Genomic DNA, 23733 nt, shown 5'->3' with positions numbered 1-23733 from the left:
AAAAAGGGGGTCTGTTATCTATGGGAGCAGAAGCAACAAGGTCCCACCCCGTGATCCTCAGCACTCACCTTATCAACTTTCTCCAGGTTTGCCCGCAGCTGTTTCTGAAGCGTATAAAGTGAAGAGAGCGAGAGGGTTTCCAGGTCAGAAAAAGAGCGCAGAAATTGAGGGTCCTGGCCTGCATGGATCCTCTCCAGCTCCTCCTGCAGTTTCTTCACTTGCAGCTCCAAGGCTTCCCTCTGCTCCCGGGCCAGTTCACATTCCATGTTAGCTGTGTTGGCGCGATCATTTGCTTCCTCTGCCTCCTTTTTCCATGCATCACAGGCCTACAAGTTCCAGCAAAGAAGGTAAAAGAAGAATCAGTTTGAAAACTTGGTCGGCATCAAACAGAACATCCTAGGCAAAAAACACGCATTTCCACACACTCCTTAGCAGGAAGGTATTCTGTCCTATATGCCCTGTCCCTGAATTCCGAAACAGCCTTTTCTTCAAAACACTGCTCGTCTTGAATAACCTACCCAAGTGGAACTGCAGTTCTGCAAATTTGGATCACTCAGTTAAAGGGAATGAACTTTGCATACTGGTAAGTTGTCACGGATTTAAGTCAGTCACCAGGTCTAAGAGACTCTCAAGCACTTCAGAGCAGCTGTTAGGACACCTGGCCTTACACTTCCAGCATCTGAACGTCAGGCACATCGATTCGCTCTCTCTTCCCCAAGGGTAGGAATGAACAAGAATGCTTAAGAGAATCTGTTTATAAAACCTATGGCCCTTCACATCACCTCAACATCTGGAAAGCCTCCTGTTTTAAAGACTGACACCCTCCCATTGCTTTACCCTCCCCAATCCCTCCTCCTAGGAGTTGCCCAGGTACCTGCTTGGCTTGTTTCCAAGATTCTTCCCACTGCTTTATTGTGCTGTTGGCTTCATCCAGTTCTTGTCGTAGCCGTGCCAGCTCCGCAGCACCTGGACCTGACAGAAATGCAGGTGAGGTACTGGGCGAAAAACTCCCCGAAGCAAAGTGTTCCCATATGCTGCTGTTCATCCCATTTAAACCTGTTTCACAGGGAAATAGAGAGGGTTATGTCAAAGGCGCTGGCAATTCCCCATTTCCTCCCTACCCCTGTGAAATCCAGGATTCAACGTGTGCATTTAGGAAAGAGAATCACTTCCATCCCCAGGACCCAGGAGTCCATCACAGGGAGACTTCCTAGGGCAAGTTTCACACCTTTAGGCCTCAAGAAACTCAGCAGAGGTAACTTTTGCATCAGGTTGGTTCTTAGAAGCATCTATGTTACAGCTGATTTGACTAAACTCAAACCCCCCTTCTCATATGAGAATGTCTTTGAACTGCTTACTACCTTCCCATCCTTCTGTGCAGCAGAGACATTACTGTTGGTGAACAGAGTGGTTTTTGGCTCACGTGGCCAACTCAGGTAGGGTTTCCTCTCACATTACGCTAGTGTTGGGCCTTTACATCACTTCTGCTTTTGTCTCTTCAGCTGGGTCCTTTTTGAGTCTCACTTCCCAAAGAGCCAGACTAAAATGCTCCAACGTCAACTGCTGTTTGCATACGTAAAAAAAAAAAAAAAAAAAAAAAAACACACACACCAGAACTAACTGGAAAATCCTGTTTGTAAAGAAGTGGAGGCAGAGCTCCTATATACCAGCTTCATTCCCTGCTGAGTCTCAGCATAAAGCTAGTGACTGGGGCTGGAGGAAGCCTAACCAACCCCTTTCCCATTTCAGCGTGTTCACATCATTTTCCCGTTCAGGATCAAGTTCAAGGCTTATGAGAAAAAGCAGTAGAAAACCTGTTGTAAGCAAAACTGCCTATTTTTTCCACAGAACTCAAGGCATGTGCTCTTTTAAACAAGAAAACATGTGTTTACCCAAAATAAGCATACAGAGCCTGTACTTGAGGGATAACCGAGAGGAAAAGCTCATATCCAGAGGTACAGATCCAGACTCTTCTGCACACAGAAACACACCAGTTTAACAGAGGAGTCATTTTCATTTAAAGAGTTATTAACGACTGGGTGCAGACATTCCTAAACCCAGTTGCATTCGATAAACCAAATTAGCCTAATGTAGTTAGAAACTCATCTTAGAGCAGCCAAACTGACTCTGTCTGCAAATAAACTCTGAGGCAAATGGCTTCTCAGGCCAGAAGTAGTAAACTGCTTAACAACTTGTTTCGTCTGAAATTAAAACAAGCCTTTTTAAGAAGTTTTCCTTTTCTTACTGAAACTGGGATGAACAGTCAGCCTCAACACTAATTAATAGCAGAGAGGTCTTCTGATGTCTCGTTTCTTATTACTGTGCTTGTAAAAGCTGCTAAAGCCAAAAAAATAGCAGTTGTAAAGCATGGTTTTGTCCTGTGCAAACAAGGGATACAGTTACATAGATGAGCGCAGGGAACAATAGGTTACAGAAGCATGTAATCATTTTATTGTGTTAAGCTGAGTATTACAGATTAAAGCATATCTGAAATCTGAAGAAGCATTTACTTCTAGTATCAAGAGAAAGAACTAACATTTACTGCTACTCATACAGAAATCAGCAGGTTTCAGCAGAAATCAGTTTTATTTCTCAATGTAACCTCATATCTTGATAATAAAACAGATCTGGTGCCTCAGCTCCCAGTTCTGCCTGGTCTGTACTGAGGAAGCTCCATATCAGTTTCCCTTCGCTTTACAGTCCCTTGTAGAGGAAACAGTTCCTCAAACGGGAAAGAAGGGGGAAAAGGGGACGTAGTTGGAGAACTGTGACTTTTTGCTGAGTCCACGCTGCAAAACAATCCGTGCAGGGCACCGAACGGGGGAAAAACTACAGTGATCCAAGTCTGTTCTCAAGCTCCCAGAGGCCAATCTACCCTATAAGCATTCCCAAAGGCACGCTACAATCCCCACCTCAACTAGGCCAAGCTGACGACCCAACTCTGAGTATTAAGTAAAGCAAAATCTCAGCACACTGCTGGTAACAGAAAAGGGCTGAGCTCTTTTCCCTAAAAGCCATTATCAGAGCAATTCACAACCTATCTGTCACTTTTTCCTCAGCCTAGAAAAAGGAGAGAGCAGAGGGAATTGCTCCCTTGCTCACAGGGTGTTAACTGATTTTTGATAAGCAGCTTCTAGTACTGTTGCTGTTCTCACAGGAAAAAAGAGATATAAATGGCAGCAGTGAAATAATACATTAAAATTAAAGCTAACTTGAAAGAAAATACTTACATGGCACAGACAGGCATGTACATGGGACACACACACTGTGCATTTACCTAATGATCCATGAGAAGCTGATGTCCCCAGGAACGTGTTTTCTGATTGGCTTAAGTGTCCCTGGGGCTGATGGAGGAAATGCGATGAGAGGCTGACCGGTGGAGAAGGAGAGGCAGAGTGAAAGGAGGCAGAGCTTCCAAGGGACCCGGGGATATTTACAGGAGCAGAACTTTGCAGCAAACTCCCACCTGGACAAAGAACACACAGAGAGGATGGCTATGTATGACCATGAAGCATGGGCCAGAGCACAGCACAGGAGCTGAGAGCAGGAGGTGTTAGCTTCCCTCTCTCCTCCCTAAGCCCCTGGGGATTCCCTCCACTTCTCTTTTACGTTTCACCCCCCTTTCAGCCTTTAGAAGGAGCACTGAAGCTGCCATCCCATTAGCCACAGGTGAAAAGACCCTCCAGATTTCAATGGCCTACTTGTTTATTGGCCAAAGCAACGAGAGGCTTCCCGAGCAGAGTTCGGTCCCTAACTGTCTGGAGAAGACGAACATCTTGATATCTTGTGAATGACTTTGTAATGCAAATTTCACTTCTAAAACATCCTCCCCTGCCTATAACCTCCAAATAACCTGTAGTGAAAGAGACTATCGTGCTGGGTCATGACCTGAACTACCAAAAGCCAGTGACTAGCTTTAGACATACTTGAAATCTTAGATCTACCAGCAATAAAAAAACACCACACACAACCTCCAAAGACATCACACTTCCCTTACACAAGGGGTCAGTCTGCCTGCCACGTACAGACTGAGGGATAGCTCAGCCCCGCTCTCCACTCTTTTGATCTCTCTTCTTAGACTACCAGGTAACATCCAGACCTGGAGGAACCAGATTGGCCACGTTGCTTTTCCCGCTGCAGATAGACAGTGGCAGAAGCTGGGCTATCAGCATAAACACACAGTAAACTCTCTGATGAGGTTGTTGATCTTTGGCAGGGAAACGGAAGTGCTGTTCTTTAGTGCTCCTTCCACAGGACACCTTTCACACCGAATACAATTTCGAGCAACAGTTCCCTTGGCAACCACTAAGACAACCAGTGTTAGCTCCCATTCAAAACCTGTCTTACAGAGCAAGGGTAGCCAGAAACTACAGCCACGTCCAAAAAGCTACGAGACACTCCATTTTTCCCCTGGACAGTCACAAGACAGGTAAAAGAGGCCTTAGCCTAACCTCTACATGTTAAAGATGAGACAAACATAGGAATCAAATCAGCAGACCGTGATGACGCTCTGTGACAGATGAATAGCATTACCAGGTCAGTGAGTTTCCTGTTACCGTTAGGGAGACTTTTCTGCTTACAATGCAAATTGTTATACTTTGGTCTGTTCCTAAAGCCATCAGATGCCTTCTAGATTCTACTTACACACTGGAAAACCCAAGAAATCAGACAATTCCCATTCAGTCTCAAGAAACATCCCCAAGACATCTGGGCCCAATGGCAAGAACTCAGCTCTGCTGGTCAGCAAGGACAAGCTTGCGCTCGTAAGATGCTCAGTGGTTGCCAGAGTTTGTTATAACTGCTGTTTTAACTAGTCAAGTTTATTTTGGGCCTGGTTTTAGAGCTCTACTGGGCTGGCTCTGCTTAGGTGACTGGGCAACACTGCTTGGCAGAAGATAAAGAAAGCTCTGTTGCTTTCATGTACCTATCATGATGCCACTTGTGTGGGGCACTGTGCTGCTGTCAAATGTCTTCTCCAGGGCAGCCACTCCGAATTCATTCAGGTCCAGGTCATCCAAGGCAGACTCTGCCAGACACAGAGGTACCAATTATGTTATAAAGGACCAACAACTTCAAGAGATAGGATGGCCCAAAGAGCCTACATGCAGGGGAGCCTTCGCTCTCTATCTGTCAGTCTGCACAGCCCTACTTGCCGTCCTGTCCAACGCTGCTCTTAAATGATTTGGCAGAAGTGTCATGGGCAGCTTTTCAGTTCAGGTTCTTTTGCCTGATCCAATTTCCCAAGGTTTTGTCTCAAGGTATTCCCAAGTGTTGCACATAAACAAAAAATTGATGAAATAACAGCAATCCCCACAAATCTTCCCCAAACTGCTCTTCTGAGCCTGTCCATAATATGTGAGAACACTAGTTTATGACACGTCTAGATCCCGAGGGCCACTTGGGAAAGGAATACCAGCAGAAGGGAACACTGCAAAAAATAATCAGCTCTGAGGTCCAAAGGCAAAATAAAGTAAAGTAAAGAAAGCTTATGCAATGCCTGCAAACGTTATATCTATTTGAACGTGCCTCATCGCTAACCTTGATCAATATAACTTCATCCCACATAGGCCCACTCATTGCTATTATTATTTTTAAGCAATGTAATGACTTCACCTCAAATGTTAGATCATAAAACAAGTTACCAAAAAATTGTACCTATCTAAAAGGAGTGATTCTTCACTCCAGAATCTCCTGTTCTCCTTTTTCTCACAGCCTCTGTCCCATACCCTGTGAAGGGCAAGTCCTTGCAAGCTACCTGGTGATAGTCCTTACTATGAAATTGTCACTTGCAATATAAAAGTCTGTAGCTGTGGAAAACACCTCAGTGATTTCTTGCCTGCTCCAAACCCTCTTTGTCATTTTGACAAACCTAAACCTAAGGCTCTTTACACCATTTGACCATATGAATTCAAAATAAGCAGCACACAGGCCTTCTGTTGGCCCTCTTGGGTTAATTTCATCCATAATGACCCACAGAAACTGTCAGATAGGCTAGAGTCACAGAATAAGCGAGCCTACAGCTTCAAGAACCTGCCAACACTGACACACACGACAAGCTGGAGTTCACTCCAACATCCAGGCTATTCCATTTCTCATACCTGGAGATGCACATCTGAGGAAGCCCTGTTAGTGTAAGTAAAAAAGGCAAAGTTACCTATGACAGACTCAACGGTGTCACTGGTTGGGTAGAAAGGAAGGGCATTGGCATTCATGCCTGGAATGCTGCTGGTGCCAGCAGGACTGGGTGGTGTTGCAGCCAGACTGGAGGTGATACTGGAGGAGATGCTGGATGTCAGTGGGCTCCCCACTGGGAGAATCCCCAATATGTCCTGAAACAAGAGTTTTAAAAGGAAAAGGGGTAGGAAGTGAAACATCTCCACAGAAAATCCCTTCAGAAACACGCAGGAATGAGCCAAAGATCAGCAGCAAACCTGTTCCTGCCTGCTTCCAACTTGACAGATGGCTGGTGCTGCCACTGGGATGGGGGTGGGGGAGAGATTAACAGCTTTTCTTTAATTTCTGCCGACTGTTTCTTTTCAGTATTACAAAGATCCTTCAGGATGCCTGAGAATTAACTCCCGCGACCCACAGGTTGCATGCAATCATAGCCATAGGTCATACAATCACTCACTCAGACTTAGCTCAGCGCATGACTTAGAATGTGACATTAAATTCTCTTTGTTGGATCCTTGAACTTAGATGACTCTAGAGATCCATTCCAGCTCTATTTTCTGTAATTTGGGAGACGCTCTCTGATACTGGCCAGACTCATGAATCTAACCTGAATTTGTGCAAGCACAGCCATTCACATATAAACCCTCCAGCCCCTGTCCCATCTTCATACAGTAAGCCCCTAAGCTGAGCATCCCTAACAGGGTCTAGGCTGCCATTCCTCCTTACAGAGCCGCCTGGATCCACAGAGCTTTCTAATGTCCTTGCATATAGAGGTGTGAGCACCAAGCCAGATTCAGAGCCCTGCTAGCCGTACCATACCTGTTTGGGCTGTAACAAAGGTTGCTCCTGACTCCTGTGTTCCAGTGAATGGGATTTCATTTTCGCTTGCTGCAGTAAAAAAACAGAACAGAAGATTAGCAAAAAAAAAAAAAAAAAAAGGGGGGGGGGGGCGGGATTAGCAGCAAAATTAAAAATGGCTGACTGCTGGCTTTGGAGCAGCCATGGAAAACATGCACGGTCCCCTCCTCTCTAGCAGCCTGCCCTGGACACTAGAGAACACAGAGAGCAGGAGAGCTCAGCAAACTGAGAACTTACCAACCGATCTGCTTTCGATATATCAAGACATCCCCCTTAGAGTTACACAAAGGCTTACCACAATCACATTCACATTCAGTGCTGCTAGTCCTTTGCTAACACAAACGACATCTTAAGAACCAAGACCAAAACTGAACTGTTTTGCCTTGATACAACTCATAAGCCCTACCAGTACCTAATAAAGAGAGCCAGAACTGGTCAGAGGCACACACTATACACACATACATACATGTATGCACACATGACTATGTGTAAATACATATATTCTCCAGCTCTGGGAAAATAAGCTATGCAAATTATTTTTCCTCAACTTTTCTAGCTCCCAACTAGGACTGCATAGTTTATAGAAGAACGGTACAGAGGTAGTATCAAGGAGAACACAAAATTATGGGGAAGAATCTGGATAAACCCCTCAAATTATTTTTTCTTAAGGACAAAGGGAAAGCGATAACTAACCGATTTTAAAAGCGACATCAAAATTATTTCAAAAAGAAAATCCCTCCCCTCATCCCTTAACCTGGAGGGCTCAAAGCTATAAAGCATAAGTGAGGTCAAGGCTGCCCGGGATTTCAAAACTGCACAAATACCAACACATGTTTAGAGTTCCACTACCCAGCATAACAGTAAAGCTTAAGGACCTTTCTGTACTATGCCCGTAATGGATTTCAGTCTTCTTGCTTCAAGACATCAGCCAGTTCTCAGCTACAGGAACCAGAGTTGGGAAGGAAGCGGCCTCATGAGCTTGTCACTGTGCAACGGTCTGTTCTGAAGGCCTTGTTTCTCCCCTGCTACTGCATCTGAGACAGCCGCAAGGGGAGATCAATCACCCCCTCCAGGCACAAAAAGGGGGCAAACACCTGCCATGAGTCAGGTCTGCTTGTTTACTCCCCTCCTTGCACCCACCCCATCTGACTCAGAGCAACAGTCCAGGCGTAAAAGGTCTGCTCAGTTACTTCATCGCAAACACGGACAGTCACTGTATTGGCAGGGGAGATCAGGCCCGATGTACAACAGCAGCACATGAGACGCAGCACTGACCTGAAGTGATAGGCCTTGACTTCTTGGCTTAAACTGTCTTATAAAAATGACAAATGATTGCTGAAGAGGGACCACATATCCAGACAGGCGAAGGAGCAGCAGCAGAATTCATCCTTTGTTTTACTTCATTAAATCATTTTCTCAGTTTAACTGCGTGCTTTTGGGGAGACTGAAAGGAGCGGGGGCAAGGCAAATAGGCAGGTGAGATACAGATGCCGAGATCCTTCTGCAGCAAGTACCACTTACCCGTACTTCCCCGAACACAGCACAGTATGTGTACATGCAGCAGACCTACTACTGATCACAGGCTTGCCTCTTTTTGTGTGCAATAGATGTGCTACATGAGTGCATCTGTGTGTGTCTGATAACATGCCTGCTAGATTATCCAACATATCCCTATCGTGTTCGACACTCATCTGAACACAAGATGTGCTATCAGACGTCAGCAGCTAAAGCGGAGGCACATACGCGGGCGCGCCCCCCCCCCCCACCACCGAGAGGCTTCCTGCCAATGTAGCTGGCACTGGTGCAGCTAAGCCTTGCTGAAAGCCATAAAAAGAGGGGAAGGGGGAAAAAAAACCAAGCCAAACAAAAAACCCCCAGTTCTGAGCTAGTCCCAAAATGCATGTAATCTCAGTGTAAAAAGGAACAAACTGATTGACCCCTCTAAGTCAGTCTCCTTTAGCTCTGAACAACACTAAAAAGCGCATGCATCAACACAAATTCAAAGCGTACACCAAAATTCTCCAACTCACCCTGCTGCAGTCAGGGGAAGAAAAAAGAAGGTATACATTATGGATGAAACTAAATATTGTATGACCAGTACGGGACAAACCTAGTGTATTCTATGTATAGACTTGGGAACACCTTCTGGTCAGGGCTCTCAGTGCAGCTAGAATTTTTTCTACCTTGCTACAACTTTTGAGACTTCAAAAAAATATTTTTAGCCTTAACTGCTAGCTCAGCTTTATCAAACCTATGTGGAACCAGTTAGCACAAAAGGTACACCTTCCATTCTAATAAGATAGAAGCCATTTGTATTAATTCTATCAAGGAAACTTTATAACTGTATTACAGAGCTGAGCAGGAGTGAGAGTCTCTCCTACATTTTCAAATGAGTGGCTGAAGCAAGCTGCCTAATTATTGGTCTAATTTAGAGCATATATAAGAATCTCTGGTGCCCACTGCAGCCAAAGGGAATTAAAGAAGATAAAAAGTAATTATAGATTTAAAAATAAATAAATAAATCATCAAATCAGGTCACTTATTAAACACCTAATTTTTTACTTTGAAGCCTAGCACAAGGCAATTGTGATTACACCTGTCTGTATCTTAATAGCTATTTATCCCAGTCATTTAACACAGTCTCTTTTACTTAATTAAAAGGCACAAGAGTAAGAAGATACCTGAACACGGTATCTTTGTAGCACAGCCTCAACCCGAGACATAAACGCTCATCATCTGGCCCTCCTTTTAAAAGCCCTATTCACGCTCCATCCCCTTTCTCCTTGGCTTAGGCTTGCTGCCCATTTTCTCCAAAGCAGGGCCTCCCTGGCACCCTGCCTCTGCTGGCAGGAAACAGGGCTTCTCTCAGCTTTGAGTTCGCTCCTGCTTTGCGGCGCGGGCAGAGGACGAGCACATGTTTTTCTTTTGTTTCTAAAGAACTGCTACAAACTGCTGTGCCTGCCAGAAGTGCCAGGATCACAGCATGGTTTGCACTTTTCCCGCAAGGACATGCTGCATCAATTTGTAATTTCCTAAGCCACATCCACGTTAAGCAAAACAATAGAAGTATTTATAAGAAGCCTACATACTAGCCTATATAGCTTAATCTTTATCTGTCACTAAACCATTTTAATTAGGCCAAACAGTGTTCAAGACTGGTCCTACTGCAAAGTTTGAGTGCGGTATCTTCCCAAAGTTGTAAAAATAAATAAATAAAACAAAACCCACAACATCTGCTTCTAAACCCAACCACTTTCTGCGAGATCTTGTCTGGACAGGATATTTCCACTGTTTTCCCACAGCAGTGCAATACAAATACAGCAGCATAAGCTTAATAAGGCTAGCTTCTTTAATATTACAGACAGGAGTTTAAATGAAGCCAAGTTGCAAGCAACGTTTCTGGCCAACTCCATTTTCAGCAACATAGAACAACAACTCAATTCTTTTTTATAAAGAGGTGCCTGCAAAAATATTTCCAACAAGTTCTTTAAAAAAAAAAGATCTATTACATTTACAAACCTATTTAGAATTAACAATGGGGACTCAAACTCTAGTTTGGACACAGTTGACTTGGAGGGGATGGTATAGAGAAACTACTGGCTCTAACATCAAGAAAGGATAGCCACAAAAAGTTATCACTGTAGCAGAAGAATCAGAAGAGATTGCTCTTGGCTTAGGGAGTAGTTTGAATAAGACATGACAGTGAGAAGGAGAAGACTGAGGAATCCGTAAGGCAAGATGACTGGGACATCCAGAAGGGATAAGAGGGAATGCCATCAGAGATGTAGGTTGGATAAGATTACAGAAAGTTCTTCAAATAAGAAATTTAAATTTAATACAGAAGTCAAGGGAGAGATTCAAGTTGCTGAGTGATACAGTTGGAGAAGCAAGAGACAACTAACATCGCATTTTTAACACACTGGAGAAATGAATGGCGAAAACAGAAGACAAACTAAAGTCACGGAGATCAAGGTAAGAGTTCGGCGTGAGAACAGATAGGGAAGGATGAGTTTCCATGACACAATACAGCAAAAAACCCAGCAACTCTTGGCAAGGACATGAACATGGAAAAAGAAAGAGCAAGAAGCAATATGTGGGAAGCGACCCAGGGTCGAGACAGAAGAGGTCAGGAAGTGGGGAGGGGGGAAGGAGAGAAGCAGCTCAACTTTTACAAACAGACTGTGTGATATAGCATCTAGACAGACAAGAACAGATGCAAGATGGAACAGACGACAGGAGGCTGAAAGCAACAGCATAGATCTGAGAACTGCAAATGAAAGTAGTGCTTTCTCCCTTTGTCCCCTGAAAAGTGGAGATACATTCAAGCTAGGTTGGACATTTTCTCAGTCTTCCTCCTCCCCCCTCCGACTCCTCCAGCCAACGTTCCCTACTAACCTGGCATTTGAAACTCTTCAAATACTCGGCCCCCACCTGATCTTCTCGCTCAAACCCAGGTGCTTTCTTGTAGCTGCCAGCTGCTGTTACTGAGTCTGGAGGAAAACCAATGCTCTCCAAGCTGTGTGGTTTTCCAATGGCGCCAGGAGGAGACCCACATATATTAGATGGGCTTCCGAGACTGCTGTTCCTACAAAGAATCTAATAGAAGGAACAAGGGTCAGGAAAGTGCAGAGAGACAGTAGCACCAACTCAAAGAGGGGAAGCGTCCCAGGGACTAGCTCATTCACTTCACTGTTTGAACATTGATTTTACCGATAGTCAACACAAGTGTACAAGCTTCTAGTAAACAGCAATTTTTTAAAAAAACAGGAAAAACAGCAGAAGATATGGGATTTATGCAGTTCCACAGTGATGGCTTTATTATCATTGCTTTGCACTTGAGTGCAGACTTACAAAAGCCAAACTGCAGTTCTAGAGACATTTCCTCTTTCTGAGGTCTCAGAGGTGACTGATCAAGTTCCCAAACCTGACCAAAACTCTCCTCACTTTCCTTAGGCTAGAGCATGATATGGATCCTTGTTTGCACTCAGAGGAGGAGCAGTGTGAAACCTGAAAAGGTGTCACGGCAGTCAGAACCACCAAGCATATCTGAGCTACATGTAATACTGTACTTTTTTGCTTTGGAGTTGGAAATCTGAAAGCTTTAACGCAGGCACAGCTAAGTATCTACAACTGCATTACAAAATAAAAACACACCCACACACCCAAGGATTTGAACAGTTCTATTCTTTGGATCATAACCAGGGATCACAACCACGTGCAGCAAGGCCAGTTTTGCACTGTAGCTGAAGCCACAGACAGCAGCAAAGGAGATTTAAGGCGAGTTTTAAAGAAAGAACCTAGCCGCATCAAAGTGATATCCCATTTCCTTGGGATGGGAAATTATTTGCTTGTACTGGCAAGACTGACTGTGCTTCAAACAACATTTATACAGTTACTGCTACGACAGATTCAAATATAGCACAGTCTGGTCTGGCATTAGAAAGAGGGAGCATGCTGGGAGCACCCTACACTGTTTTGATTTTATTTTCATACAGACATTCTGCTGTCCGCGCTTCCCAGTTGCGGAGTTACTACTCACTGTGGTGGAGGTGGGGCTAGTTGGCAGAGTTCCTGTTTTATTCCACACCTACAGTACAAATACAAAATAGAACAGGCCATGTGAGGCTTGCTGCCAGAGGGACCTTTTCCTTTGATTAATCAATCACGTAAAATGATCACCAGCAAAGCCATATTTGTTTGCAAGTTACATGCAGATGCCCTGTGCAGTGATGAAATCACAGAAAGACATGTGTTGCCATTTGGCTTATATTCAAAAATTAGGAAGGACTGTTTAAAAGATTGAAGAGCTTGAGGGAGAGAAAACCTACATGATCTAGTAAGTGCAAAAGATCTTCAGTTTCCTTGCAACTTTCAGAGCATTTAGATGACACATTCATAAGATGAAGGGGTTTTCTTTTTACTTCATTCCACAGTGTTATTTATTGAGAGAAAATAACATGTCCGGTCTTTTCAAGATCTATTAAGAATTCAGGCTGCAATCAAATCCAGGGGAACTATTAACTGGTAGGCTGGCTTTGGTATTAATGAAGTCAAAATATCAGTTTTCCTTTTCAAAGGGAGGTCATAGGATAACATGGAAATCCTAAATGAGTTCACCTCATCCAGACCAGTTTCAAATGAGTTAAGCACATGTCATTTTATTTTCTCAACATCTCAACCAACCATTTGGAAAGGACACGCACCTTAGCAACAGGGCAAATAAGAAAGGACTCAAACTTAATGAACATAAAACTAGGCAAAAATTCAGAGGTCTAGCATTCCACATGCATCTAATCTGTGTGTGTCTGTTTACTAGTTCAAAATCTCTTTTGTTCATACAACTAAAATAAAGTACCTACTAACACTTTGGGGCATTACTTCAAAAAACATATTGCAGACTTCAGCCATCTCCAGAAAGAGGACAGGGAGAGGATCAAGGATATCCTACAATGCCACACACAATATGCACAGGCTAAGCCTCTGAGATTACATATGTAAACAAATTCAATTGTCGTTATGTACTTTAGATTACACTGGCTCATGGCCTTTAATGAGAGTACTTGGAAACTGAGCCCAGTATGTACTTCTAGACAAGAAGGAGCTGGACTAGATGTACAAGTGCATTCCATTTTCCTGAAAGGATATTAACTAATTTTGCACAGAAAGGAAGGCTTAGAGATTGTAAAGGTGAGGGGAGAGCATCTAGGATTAAAACTACCGAATACTATGTTCCAAACAAATAGACCCCTCTAAGAAGTATGGAGCTGAGACTTAAAAGGAAGTCAAATCCTTCGTGCTTTTGATACTTAGCTTTCTCTTTTTGGGTAGAAGAAATACAGTGACTCAGAGAAATGCAGATTTATAAAGTAGGGACAAGGCTTCCCTGCAGTGCTACATACATTGCTCAGGTCTGGGGCATGTGGACTGGAAGGGCTGACTGGAACGGAATCACCAGCTGCTGATGGCATATACATCACAGGGCCTGTCTGTGTTGGGCTGGACACAGCCGAGGATTGCTGTAAATCTTCATTGAGAGGAGGCTCTGGAAGAAATAATAGCACATCAAACATCGTTGAAAGCTGTACAACTGCAATGGACTACAAGACGTTTAGGAACAAGAATAGCTACACACTCTTGAGAGAAGGAATATTCCACTAATGCCTACTCATAAGTAATATAAAAATCAAGGAGAAATCGTATCTGGCAAATGAATACTTCTTATCTAATATTCCTCACGTTATTACTGTCACCACTTGTACAGTCTGCTGCTCTTCAGCCCGTTAATGCTGCTCCAAAATTATCTTTCCTGAGCGAATTGCGTGTTATTCATTCAGCTGTCCTGAACTAAGCAGAGCTTCCTTCTTTGCTAGGCACAAAGCTGATGGAAACTCAGCTTCCTCAGCTAATTAAACACACCCATCTGCTCTCAGTACAAACCATTACAGAAAAAGTAACATACACAGAAAGGCATACAACTGCCAAATACACAAAAAGAAAATGTCGTGGGCTTGGAGGGGGGAGTTGAAATGCTGTAGGGCTGTACTATTCACATCTAATACAACTCATCATCTTTACAAAAGCTACAGCACAAACCCCATGCCTATTTTGCAATATCTTAAAAGCACTGCTTACAGTTTTAAACTTCTATACATTTCTTGTTAATAATTAGCAAAATTCATGCTGCGATCATACAAAATAAATGGACTTCTGTTACTTTAAGTCAATTAGGTCCTCAGCGTTCACCTTGGGAAGAGGACTAGAAAACAGGGGTCTGTAGAGAGCCACAAGAAATAACCATGATGAAATACTAAGTGGCCACTGAATGTTACTATGGCTTTAAAGAAATACAGTATCAAGTGCAGTACTCTGGTTATGAATAAAGTATCTCCTAAGTAAAAATACTATGTTATATACAAGGGAGTTTGTTGAACATCATTTCTTTATTAAGGTCTCATTCTCTCTTAAGCCTGCTGGATCATACAGCGAAGTTGCACTATTGTGTTTTGGGCATTATAGCCCACAGCCCTAGCTGTAATTACTGCTTGACTGCAAGGTTTCCTATGAAAGCAGCTCTGTAAACGGTGGTGAATTTACTCTCACCATTCCTTGACAAAGGCAGCAATTACTAATCCCACCATTTACAAAGGATAATCAAAACAACAGTGAGATTTGCTCAAGGCCATGAAGTGAGTCAGTATCAGAGCCCATCTATTGACTTACAACTAACCTGCTCTAATTACTGCAAATTCAACTGTGAGACTGGAGTGCAGAAACTGAGTAGGAGCAGTAGGAGGATTGGGAGCTAACCATTATCTATAAATGGTAACATACACCTGAATACAGAACTCTCATGATAAAACAGCATCACTAGTTTACAATAACGAAAACGAAGACTGAAATAACACCCTATAAATCAGTCAGCTAGTGAAAAGGGAATGAAGATTTGAGGAAAAGTAGACAAAGAACCAGCATGTTTTTCTTCTCTAACCGTCTTAAAGATTTAAGCTCTAAGCAAGACATCAAAAACAGTAAAGTAATATTTTATTTTAAAAACAGATGAACACCTTATCTGTAGTAGTTAGCAATTTTATCTTCAGCTTTTTATAAGACAACATTTTGCAACTTCACTATGGCACAGTTCAAGTGCATACAGAAGCAGCTCTCATTCTGTTCCATAGTCCTCCAAGCTGACTTGACAGAGAGCTGAGCGAGCGAGACTCAGAGGGAGAGATGCTTCAAGAGACAATGCAACGAGAGCTAGTGGCTGAGCCCTACAAGACTTCTACTGCCTTCAGCTCTGATAACATCTCCCAAAATAGCAGTTTTATAGGAATAATCAAAGTTGAAGGGTTTTCAAGAAACCAGGTATCATGAAAGCTCCAGCTTTGTGCCCTCTCTTTCAACCTTTCCACTCCAGCCAGAAGCCCTCCATAGCTCAAACAACCCCGAAAGATGAGAGAAGCAGCCCACGTACGTTCTACATGTGCAAAAGCACAGAAGGGTCCTCGGGGACAGCTTCCAGACTGCTGCATATCATTGCACTTGGTGGATTTGTAGATCTGAGGATGGGAAAAAAAATAACGGACATGAACAGGAAAAATAGTGACCAGCAGCCCAACTATTAGACTACTGAGAAGAGATTCAACAGCAAGATAGAAAGACAGACAAAAGGCACAGAGGCCAGTAGATTTCAGGGTGACCATTTCAGTGCTTTGCTTTAAAGAAAGGAAAACCCACAATAGTTACGAAAACAGCAAAATTTGCCCAACACAGCTAAGCTTACCCAAAGATCACCCCACCACAGGGTACGCTCACCCAAAATCACCATTTGCCATCAAGTCCCTCAATCACCCTAGGAGCTCCATGGATATAAAAATGGTTGAAGGTAGGAAACAGTTGACAGATGACAGCACAGAAAGCTACAGCCACGTGTCTGCAACGGTAGTGATAAACCGTTGACAGCGATTGCAGGAAATGGATTATTCCCCTTCCACCCAGTTTGACAGGCGGGGACTATGGTTACTTGGCCAATACAGGCCCAAAAGAACTTTTCAATACTGAAACATGGAGCAGGCTGGGACAAAGTCTTAATTACACTTTCTGTAAGGATACCAGAATGCTCCAGGCCTGCCCGCATTAGCGGCTTGGCAATTTTTAGCACCAGCTCATGCATTATCTGTGGCTTAGTGCAATTCTCATCAACTAAGAATGTTTTTGACGGAAACAGATGTTGTATGCTTCTCTGCAGACCCACTCCCTGCTTTTAGAAGATCCCCACACGTGAGTCCGCTCTCTTACAACTATTTCCCCCCACACACATACTTTTCTTACCTCCTCCCATAAGTTCTACCTAATGAAAAGGCACCCTGTCAAGCAGCTCAGTTCCAGTTACTTCCAACATGCAGTTTCTCTGTATCCCAGGACCATATTGCAAGCAGCCAACATATTCTCCTAGTTGGCACATAAATGTATCTCATAAGCCTGGAATGCTTTTGCTTTTCCAGTCAGCTACCAAACAGACCACACAGGTACCGTACCTCTGGGTGGAACTGCTGCTCTGTGCGAGTGTGGCAGTACTGGCATGAGTCTCCATTCTCACACTTACTGGGATCTCCCCACTCATCTCCATGTTTCACACTGGGACACGGTGAAGATCTGTTTAAATAGGTAGCAGTGGTATGCATCAGACACACATTTTGGGCTTTGCTACCTCAGTTGGGAGACAGGTTCAGCTGCTCCCACTCTGCTGTGCACTCATTTGCCCAGCTGCTGCTCCCCCAGCCCCCTACCCTGCTACTACTGCATCTTCTTCCCCCTCCTCCAGTTTCTTAATGAGGGAGAGAAACATGGTTTAACTCTCCATCTGAAACAGAACACAACTTGAACCACCATAACTTAACCATGTTAGCAGCTGATGTGATTAGTGTCAGCGATGCTGGGTCTGTTTCGTTTTGGAACTCTACAGTCGTAGAGAGCTAGTAAGTTAATTGGCTAATCTTGAAACACATAATACCCTTCTACTGGTACGTTTCCAGGGTTATAGCGTGGCCATGCAGAAAAGAGGCTGAGTCAGGTCACTGGGGAAAAGGCAAACCCATTTCCTTTCTCCCAGCTGGGAACCAGTTCCGTTTCCCAGGTCTGAATTTTTGCTGTGACCTACTTCCCTGCTCTTTATGCTCTCACCCATTCCCTCAAACAACAGCAGAGGGAAGCAGATAGCAGCAGCAGAAGCCCACATTGAAGAGGCAGCCACATCAGCTGGGGGTGGGGAAAAGCAACACAGAAGTGAGCAGAGATCCTAAGGCGAGAAGCCTTCACCTCTTCCCTCCTCAAAGGGCCCAGTGAGGGGCAGAAAGCAGATGGCTGTTGCCTAAGGACTGGCTTGGAGTCTCTGTTTCTACTGATGGTGTTGGGATTAATGTTTCTCTGATTTTTACAGGATTTCAGCACTGATTCAGAAATTTCTGCAAATGCTGGGGGTGGGGAAGGGAAGTGAGAACATCCATGGCATTTTCTGTCCTGGCTTTCTGGTCTGCTCTTATGTTTTTCAAAAAGGAACTAAGGAAAAGCCCCACTGAGACAGCAACAAAAGCGCTGTTGTGTTGGAGGAAATGAGGGCCTATAACTGGGACAGAGTGCGTTCAGGGAGAAGCAGCATGTTGAAAAATCCAGCGACAGCTGAGTGATGAGAACACCCTGGTGCCTCAAAAGCAGTCTTTAGCAGTTGGTTAAGAATGCATGTCCATCTATAGTACTCGTCACACTGTGCCTCACAGTCCCCATCACCAGGCACACACAACAAACAGCTTGATGCTTCCGAGTCCTTTACCCAGGAAATCATTGCTGTGTGAGTTTGTTTCTAGATGGGGATTCAATCCTCCTTTTGTTTTCTTTTTCCTGTACCTTTTCTTTTTTTTTTTTTAAATAGGAGTTTATAACATCACCACAAAACCAGAGATGTAACATGATTCAGTAGCATAGTTAGATATATTGGTTCTTCTATAATGCAAAACTCCCAGCTTAGTGTGTTATCCCAGGTCCTAAGCAGAATTAACAGTCCATCAGGTCTGTCAGTACAGGCCTTAAAGACACACTAAAAACCATCTAGAGGAGCAAATATTAGATCCTTCCATACAGAGCTCTACTACACCTCACCACTCAGCTGGGAAATAGAGGACCCAGGAGCAGGGTACCTGTACTTGTGTTTTCTTGGGCTTCTTCTTCTATCTTTGCTATTGTGGTAGTAGGGACAGGCATAACCCTGGCGACAGAGACGGGGGGGTTTCTTACATTGCTCCGTCTTGTAATTTCCCAACACGTAGGTTGTATCTGTGAAAGAAGCAGCTGGTTAGCGAGAGATCACTATGGTCTGTATTTATTAGCGAGCACTGCATGAACACCAGACCTCCCCAGCCTTGCAGACCTTAAGGGACTAACCTTGCCACCTTGGCTCCTCACCAAGTATTTTCTCTATCATTGCATGGCTAGCAGCAACTGCAGACTGGCCCTCTATGCCACCTTCTGATGTAGTCTGACCATTCTGCAAAGCCTCCATGGCCTGAAGCTCCCTTAGTGGACAGAATCAAACGAACAAGAGAGAGCAGATGAAGAGACAGAAATACATACAAAAACTCTGACAGACTGGAGTGCTGTAACAATTCCTAAGTGAGTGCATTTCGTTCATGCTTTCTTGCAAAAACATCCTTATTCAAGCAGCAACTGCAATACATGCTTTTCCTTCCCTGGGAATTCTACATGCGTTATTTCAACTCCACCAGGCTCCCAGCCACAGCACAACTAGTCTAAGGTGTGGCTCCCTCCCCCACCTTTTGAGTATCTCCTTGGAGCTTTTGTACATTTGCTTCGTCAGGAAGGGATATATTGTCATCTCTCTGACACTAAGCATTTCACTTTGAAGAGGTACTGTCCTCCAGTCACCTGACTTTCTATTGGAGCAAAGCAATTACCCTTTCCACACAGAGCCCTGACATTTGCTAACCTGATGTCATAAACCGGAGAGCGTAGGTCATGGGGCCCGTGAGCAAAGGCGCAGTGGACTCCATTCTTTGTACAGTTTCCCTTGGAGTCCGTCTCATGAATGCAGATTCCAGTTTTGTAGTAGCGCAAGTGATATCTCCTCTCCGTGTCCCCAGTAGTTCTGTGCAAGAATGGACACCTGAGTCAGAAGAAGGGGAAGAACAAAGTTAAGTCACACGGGTGGCAGACTAGACGCTACCAGAAAGCGCATTGCTGATACAAGATGCTGTGGCTGGCAATATGTTTGCCAGCTCCGCCCCTTCTCTTACACTGTGCCTTCCAGCATCACACAGAGCCCCTAAACCTGTCACTGCCTACTATATAATAGTTTCCCTCCTAAACAGACAACTGGGTGGTTAAGCCAGCAGCAGCTTATTATTCTAGTCTAGTGACTGCCAGGGATCTGGACAAGAGCAAGGACACTGTCAAGGCGTTCCGATATACTAGCCATGATTGAGGGGACATCACATGGCACATACCATTTCCTCAGCAGCCCATCTAGACTTCGTGCTGTTACTGTTTCCTGCTGATGTACTCTTACAGGGGGCTGTGACAGTCTATCTATAGCCAGATGCATCCTTTATGCAGAGCATGGGACAAGAAAGGAGAATTACAACACTACCATTTTAACTGATGTTCTGTTTTCCCTCTTAGGCAGAGGAAGAACAATCTACACTGAGAATTATAAAAGAACAAGAATAGGTGGAGTTCAGCGTTAAGCTAAAAATATAAATCAGTAAAGAAGTTCTGACATAGCAACAGTCTTCAATGACTGAGTTTGAGCTAAATATGAACAAGTGGTCTAGAAGCCAAAGTCCCCAAATGTCCCACTTCCGGTCCCTTCCAGTTCTCTCTTATTGAGAAAGAAAGAAAGAAACAGAGGCCTTAGGCTGGGGGATTATTCCATTCTGCTGTTGCCACAAAATCTTTAGTTATCAACCAAAAAAAAAAAAAAACACCCCACCACCACACAAAATACACACACCAACACTGTTTCCCAGATAAATAGCTGTTTTCTGTGTGTGTTCATACTGGCACCATGAAAGGGAACTGAAATTCCATCCTTCTATAGCATCTCTATATAAAACTGTCTCTGTATTTGACCATGGTTTGGTTACACTATTTATTCTTCTGTGTCTGTCACGTGGGTCAAGTTATATTACTGGGTTAACCCCCTAATTGCTGGCATCTGTCACACACATGGCAGAAACATGTGCATCTCTGCTGTAGTTAAACTCATCACAATCTCGGGGAGGAAAGACGCAGCAAAACAAGCTCTTCCCATGTTGCCTTATTCTGGGTATCTGCCTTCCCGAGCTTTAAAGAAGCGAGGAGGGAAATGACAAAATAAACGGGAAATAACCAACATGATCTAAAAAGCAGGTGATAGGTAACTCAGGGGACAGATTAGAGGACAAAGCTTCCCCCCTCAGCAATCGGCTCAAAACCAAGCTACACTGCTAGTGAGCAAGAGCTGTTATTTGATGGTCAGACTCACGAGAAGGGAGCCCTTCTCAGTGCATTTATCAGTAAGCTGTTTGTCACACCCCAACTTTGCTGAAGATGCCAAGGCTCAAGAGGACACAAAGATGCGAGAGCTGAATTCCCATCTTTGTCAATCTCAGTACCCTCTCCACAGCAGGCTTAGAAAACACGAGTTGCTGTTACAGCTTTTACATCTGTTCTTACGTTACTTATGTTACAAAGCTGCTTTACTGCTGACTTGCCTCATCGCTACAAGAACCGGCTGGAATCATCACCTGGACTGATCCCAAAAGCTGAACGCCTGAAAAGCAGGGCGCGCTCTTCACTTACTCATCTCCTTCTGGGCAGATTCCTGTGGTCTCATCGTACTTGGTACAGTAGATGTCAGGGCTGTAGTTAAATGTACCATCCCGACGGCGGATAGATCTGCGACGACGCTGGTTGACAAAGTGCCAGTGGAAGCAAGTGTAGGGCCGGTGCTGAGTGCACTTGTGCTGCACGAAGAGAGGGCACTGCTCCGTGCGAAACTCCTTCAGGTAACTGCAGGCAGAGATCCAAGAGAAGGGATTAGGACCAGGACGTTGGTCAGAAGCAATAGCCAATCCCCCAGCAGACCCCCCTGCCAAACCAAGCTGCACCCACCAGAGATGCGTGCTGCCCTTCCCACACCAGCCTCTGCTTTCACTCTCAGTAACAGAGACTGGAAGGTGCTGGTTTTCTGCAAGGGGAAGTTATCAGTTACCAGGCCAGTTCACCCAAACATCAGGGCCAAAGGCAGCTAAAATCATTTTCTACTGTGTTTTTCAATATCATTTCAAATCAGGCCATCACAAGCTTAGTGAGCTTGTGAGAAAACAGAAATAGATAAAACGAGAGTTGGAGGTCCACCACCATTTAGAAGACACATGGGGGAAAAGGGTTTTTCTTCCCTTAAAGAGGTTTAGGTTTAAAAACAAACAAACAACCCCCCCACACACACACAAACACACACACAAAACACACACTTCTGTGTAGCCATGTTACCTTTGCCATGTTTCAAGTTACTGAAAGAGAAAAGATTTTAAAATCTGTTCTTTCACCCCCTTGCCCCCACGGTTTAATCTTTGTTTCTCATTCAACTAACCCATTCTCTCCTGCAATCTTCTGACTTCAGGACTCAATCTTGAAAAGTGAGATAACTACCCTCAGATCCCAGATGTTTGCTTTCTATTTTACCAAAAACGGCTTGATGTCATTCTCTGAAATGTATATTTTTTTTAATCCTGAGAACTAAAGAAGTCACAAGCTTTTATTTGTGACACTAATAACAGTCTCTAAACCCAGATTGTAGAGGATTACAAAATGATTCAGACCGATATACTGAGATCACAGGCAGATCGCTATAGGTGCTTACAAAATCCACGTTGCCTACAACCCACCAGTCGCCCTATATCTAGGGAACACACAAACACTTTGAAAAGATCAGACCCATATCCCACAGGGTTAGATCTTCTCGGAGACAGCTCCAAGAGCAACACAGAAGGTCCCAAGCAGGCAGATGTGTGGTAACTGCCTCTCATAGCAAATCACACTCTGGTCTTTTATGTTTAGAGGTAGGTTTAAATAGTGAATAACAACATTTGTCAGTCACAATAAAAGTGCTGGTGCTCTGCTGGAAGCAACAGGATGATATAATAGCAGATATGGAATAATTTTGAGCTCTGTATACATACTCCAAGGCAATAAAATGGAATAGAGGAATTTGTCAGGTATTCACTCCAGTATCAGAGGACCTTTCTATCTTGTTTCTAAATAAATGGAAGGATGTCTGATGCCTGAAGATGCATTTACAGATAACATCATCATCCTAGACTCTGTCCGAAAACAATATCTGTAAATAAAACAGCCTTTCCTCTTTACCCCTGGCTGAAGAGAAAGCCTCCGGAAAATACACGAGTTCAACCAAAGTGGTTTTGTTTGCTTGCTCCGAGGAGAGAATCTCACCGGCAAGAGCTTTCCTACACGGGATTTTTGCAAGTGCGGATGGATGAAAGCGTTTAGCCTTCAAATACATGGGACTCACAGGTTCCACTGCCTGGCACCGGCTCTGCGAATGCTCAGGGCTTGGAGAGCTTCCATGGCCGGCTCTAAGCCTCATTCAACGCAGGTCCATCTGTCCTCTGCAATCTAGTGCTGCTGCAATAGTACCTGCATTGAGGCCTAATGCCTAACATCACAAAAACGCTAACCCACATTCAGAAACAGGTCTCTTTGGAATAGGTAAGGGCTAACAACATCACTTTCTTTTCATTTTAAAGAAGCTACATACATTCAAATGGAGAGCTGTACTCCAACCACAGCAACTATTCATCAGAGAACCGAATGCCATCATAACATCAATCCATGCTGAAGAGCCTTCCATGCTGTTGGAGCTAGCACAGTTCTACAAGATGAAATTCTACAGAACATTTTATCTTATCAATACACTAATAAGACTTAAAGCAAAAGTGACTGTATCAACATTTAGGTTAGAAAGTGAATTAAGCAAACTTAAGCAGCATGATCCTTAGGCTGCTTTCCACAGGTATCATACAGTTGCCTACTGGGCCTTTCCCTCCATACACCTCCATGTACATGTTATGGAGGTGAGCCTTGCACTGCTCTCATTTTACTCAGAGAGAAACTGCAAAACAGGCTAAG

General features: G+C 43.9%; 1 protein-coding gene across 19 annotated transcripts in view; it reads right to left on the bottom strand.

The window, feature by feature from the left end:
* The window catches only part of UNK (unk zinc finger), a 45833-nt gene that overhangs the window by 5367 nt on the left and 16733 nt on the right, over positions 1-23733 (bottom strand). For 3 of the 19 annotated variants that reach the window (XM_068913628.1, XM_068913621.1, XM_068913616.1), the window contains 15 exons: positions 21385-21594; positions 19532-19708; positions 18970-19100; positions 18726-18861; positions 17070-17187; positions 16007-16091; positions 13932-14074; positions 12572-12619; positions 11428-11628; positions 6994-7062; positions 6155-6329; positions 4925-5026; positions 3278-3466; positions 875-972; positions 69-326 (listed from right to left, as the gene is read on the bottom strand). In XM_068913628.1, coding sequence (XP_068769729.1) covers positions 69-326; positions 875-972; positions 3278-3466; positions 4925-5026; positions 6155-6329; positions 6994-7062; positions 11428-11628; positions 12572-12619; positions 13932-14074; positions 16007-16091; positions 17070-17187; positions 18726-18861; positions 18970-19100; positions 19532-19708; positions 21385-21594 — 2140 coding nt within the window. Of the gene's footprint in view, positions 1-68; positions 327-874; positions 1057-3277; positions 3467-4924; positions 5027-6154; positions 6330-6993; positions 7063-11427; positions 11629-12571; positions 12620-13931; positions 14075-16006; positions 16092-17069; positions 17188-18725; positions 18862-18969; positions 19101-19531; positions 19709-19838; positions 19977-21384; positions 21595-23733 lie in introns of those variants that run through there. The other 16 variants (XM_009666224.2, XM_068913618.1, XM_068913613.1 and 13 more) reach the window with 10 other exon arrangements.

The sequence above is a fragment of the Struthio camelus genome, chromosome 19 (genome assembly GCF_040807025.1).
Source record: "Struthio camelus isolate bStrCam1 chromosome 19, bStrCam1.hap1, whole genome shotgun sequence".
NCBI classification, from domain to species: Eukaryota; Metazoa; Chordata; class Aves; order Struthioniformes; family Struthionidae; genus Struthio; species Struthio camelus.
Note: the sequence above shows the minus strand (reverse complement) of the source record. Positions and strands in the feature narration are given on the sequence as shown.